This window comes from Atta cephalotes, assembly GCF_000143395.1.
Source record: "Atta cephalotes unplaced genomic scaffold scaffold00049, whole genome shotgun sequence".
NCBI lineage: Eukaryota > Metazoa > Arthropoda > Insecta > Hymenoptera > Formicidae > Atta > Atta cephalotes.
The window spans coordinates 984117-988120 of NW_012130113.1; the positions used below are offsets into that span (position 1 = coordinate 984117).

Below are 4004 nucleotides of genomic sequence, written 5' to 3' on the forward strand. Positions count from 1 at the left end.
TCTCTCTCTTTCCCTCTTTCTCGCGTTTGAGGTCGAAACGAGCACAGGACCACCCCGACGCGCGGGCTGCGCGGCTCCTCGCGGGCGCACGGCCCTCGGCGGCGAACACTTTGTGCATCGGTTATAACCGGCGAGCGACGAGCGCAAACCGCGTTTTACTTGGCATCGCAGTTTAACAGGGTTAAGTCGCGGCGGTTCCCGGGCTTTTAACTCAAACAACACCCCGCTGCATTATATATCAAAAGAGCGCAACGCACCGGCGACTGTTTTAATATGTACCGCTCGGCTCGGAATCGGGGCCTCGGTATACGCGAACCAGTCTCCGACTGGATCGTTCTACTCTCTTTCTCTCTCTCTCTCCTCCCTTCTCTCTTTCTCTCTTTCTATCTTGCATCCCGTCCATCCTCCCCGACGACCCTTTCTACCGCATTACCAAATCCTCCATCCTTAATGTCATCACAAACCGCACTACTGTCGTAAAATTTGCGTTTTCTATGTCGAAGAAATTAAAAATTTGAATGCCATAATTTCCCGTGATACGTAACCTCCTTTCTTCTCATATAAAAATAAATATTATATAAATATAATAGAATTCAAAATATATTTCTTGTCTCAATTAAAACTAGGAATATCGCTAAACTTTATCATTCAGTTTGCGTAAATTCTTTGATATATATCGAGTAGTATATTGAAAAATCTTTTCATCCCTTCTGATCAATTCCACGACCCTCAAAGAATATAGGGTGTCTTGGACCGACATTTGCGCTCGTAATTTCATTTCGTCACCCCACATGCGTCTTTGATTCAATTATATAGTGAGTCATAGTCATAAAGATAGTCAGCAGATAAGTATGTCTGTAAATTTTTCGGCGAGCGTCCAAACCCAATTCTCGTGGCAAAATGTTAAAAATTTATTCTTTATACGAGCGCATTACATAACAAGTGCAATATCCAAAAATTTCGTTAATGTACTAAAATTTATAATAACTTGTCGTATCATTGAATCTATTGAAATTTTTATGTAAAAAGAATCACCGCTAGGTTTAGATTTTCTTATAAAATACATGCGAGTGAAACGGTATTGTCTATTATTAATTTAATTAGAGGATACCTTTCATTAGAAACGCTAGAAACAAGAGAAAGAGCAGTTTATTTTTCTCTTAGCAGAACACTCACCTGAATTCTGGCCTCGTTCAATTTGGTGGTCCTCGCCAATTCCTCTCTGCAGTATATGTCCGGATAATGAGATTTTGCAAACGCCGATTCCAATTCTGCCAGCTGCTCCTGCGAAACAATTGGAAAACCGTGGTAAAGGCCTATTTGAACTACCCAGCAGGAAATTTGGACGTGGTACGAAAGATTGGAGGTAATCAAAATGCTGTTATCAATCAAAGAATCATATAAAATATGAAGGCTTTTCGGGAAACAGATAAGTTTTTAAAATGAAAAGATATCGAGAAAGACATTATTCATAAAATTCATTAAAAAGATAGAAATTTTGCAATATTTCTGTACCAACCTGAGTGAAGGTAGTCCTGTGTCGCCGTCGGGCAGGTGTTGGACAGCTAGCTGTGGTAGGTGTGTGACCAATGTGAGGACTGGAGGCGCAAGGGTCAGGCTTTAACTTCTTGAAAGCACCTTCAGCTCCTGGAAAAGAGGGAAAGCGAGTTTAACATTTTTAATGAAACCATCCGATAAATTTATTATCCAACTGTCTCTTTAAAAGGCTATTTGTTAAAAAAAAAAACAATAAAAAACTTAAGAGATCTACTGTACATCATCGTATTTGCTTTACATTAAACTGCGATAATGTCTATATGTCGATGATGTCAGATAAATTTCAACTTCATTAACATTGAATTGCACAATTGTATTTTGCACGAGTGTGTAATTACTTCGCGCATTTCACGAATTAAATTATCCACCGATTGCGCTTGAAATTATTTTAATGGCATATTAGTGGCGGGTCAAATAATATATTGAGTAGCAAAATTGCATGTCGATTAGATACCGTAATAACAACGTGTTAAGTTTTATGTAATTTCATTTATATTGTAAAAAAAACTTCTCTAAATCATATTCATCTTGATCACTCATAATACAAAAAGTGATCGTTTTAGCCTGAAAGAGTAATCTAAATTCTTCCTTTTTAATCCATTACCATTACATTTTATCGAAATAAAAAGAATTCTCGAAGATTTACGAATTATTCGTAAACAAACCTGATGTAATTCGCGAAAAGTGCCCCCCCCCCCTCCGAAAGTGCAATGATACCGACATGAGAGAGCAGAACTTTTTTTCTCGGCCAAATCAAATTATCTGACATTTTCCTAGGTTCCAACGTAATAAACAAACTCCGTTAACGGCGCTTAAATGTAAACGTCTTTTATATGTGAAAAAAGATCGACTCATATTGTTTGTCCATAAGAAGGAGTCAAGAATAGCGCCGAAACGGTATCGGAACAACTGAAACTCGATTTTCCATATCTCCTTTCATTGCCGGCAAAATTCGATATTCCATGGAAGGCGCGATCTGCCGAACTTTCAACCTTCGACGCGAGAAGTCCGTCGCCGTCGTTGTCGCCACCGCCACCACCACTGTCGTTGTCGTCGTCGTCATCGTCGTCTTGGTCGTTCGCGCGGTGCGGAGCGGCGCGGCGCGGCGCGGCGTCGCGACGCCGGCTTTATGAACGAACGTAGATACCTACCAGGTCGCACCGACCCAGGGTAAGCGTGGCGAGCGAAGTCCCTCGCACTATGCTAACTTGGTTAGGGCGTTAATGACCTAATCATGTTACATGCTGATTCAATGTTCAAGGATGAATGCTGTCCACTTTACATACCTTGCCCGGTTACCCGATGAACGGGGAAACTCGGTCAAGTTCAGCGAAGAAGGCGAAGGGCCCCGTGCGACCCGCTTCTTCGGCTATCCCCCCGTACTTTACGATATTGTATATGATGGTTTTTTCTTGTTGTTTGTACTATTTTTTTTTTTAGTCAAGGATTACTCTAAGATGTTAATTTTTTAGAGCTACTTTAAGTATCAATATTATCAATATAACCTTGAAAATATATGGGATTTTTTATATATTTTGCACTATAATAGATGAAAAACAGAATCTCGAAAACTTTTTTCCAGCTTTATTCGACACAATGCAAGAAAATAAAAAAAAGTAAAAGTAATAAGAGACGAACTTTACTAAGTATTCGATGATACATAATACGTAATTAAATTCTGAAAGTTATGATAACGCGAACTGGAATTACTTTGTTCCATTAAAATTATATCCCGTTTTAACGCAATCAAAAGCTCATCCTAATTTTTTCGCACGGGTACAGATTGAAACGAGATTTTCATAAATGATACGAAATAAAATTAATGTCTCATAAAAGGTATCGGTAAAAAAGTGTTTTTCGCGATCTTTATGATGTCGAAATTAATTTTTCCCATTAATCTACGGTGTATGACAATGGGGGTATCAACCTTTAGGGCAATGATGTTTCTCTCTATTCTTTTGCATATCTCCCCCATAATATCATATAAAATACTTTAATAAGTAATATATTTAACAAATAATATAAAATACAAACGTTCTTCAACTATTATCGATACGATCTCATAAATATTGATTTTGTTAATTTAATATAAAGAATCAAATAGTTCATTATTGGACCGTAAATTTAGATTCGCGAAATATATTTGCGTATTGCTGTTTCAATATATCCGGATGCGAATCCGTTTTTATGCAATTATGGAGTTTTCGCGATTGCAGAAAATAGGCAATTTTCGGTTGTCAGTTTTGCGTCTTTGACGTAAAAATTTGCTCAAAAATCATACCCTTGCAAATGTTTATTAAAACGAGTATGCTATAAAAACGAAAATATAAACGTTTATCAAAAGAACAATAGATATTATTACAATCACGAGATTACTGTTACTGTGAAAAACATAATAGTTATTTCTCGTTGTGACATTAATATTGTGAATAAAATAATATTGAATA

At 37.5% G+C, this 4004-nt stretch overlaps 1 protein-coding gene across 1 annotated transcript in view; it reads right to left on the reverse strand.

The window, feature by feature from the left end:
* The window catches only part of LOC105622829 (homeobox protein prophet of Pit-1), a 25321-nt gene that overhangs the window by 15413 nt on the left and 5904 nt on the right, over positions 1–4004 (reverse strand). Inside the window, exons 2-3 of the mRNA XM_012204239.1 lie at positions 1520–1647; positions 1177–1284 (exon numbers count right to left, since the gene is read on the reverse strand). Of these exons, the coding sequence (XP_012059629.1) occupies positions 1177–1284; positions 1520–1647 (236 nt within the window). The remainder of the gene's footprint in view (positions 1–1176; positions 1285–1519; positions 1648–4004) is intronic.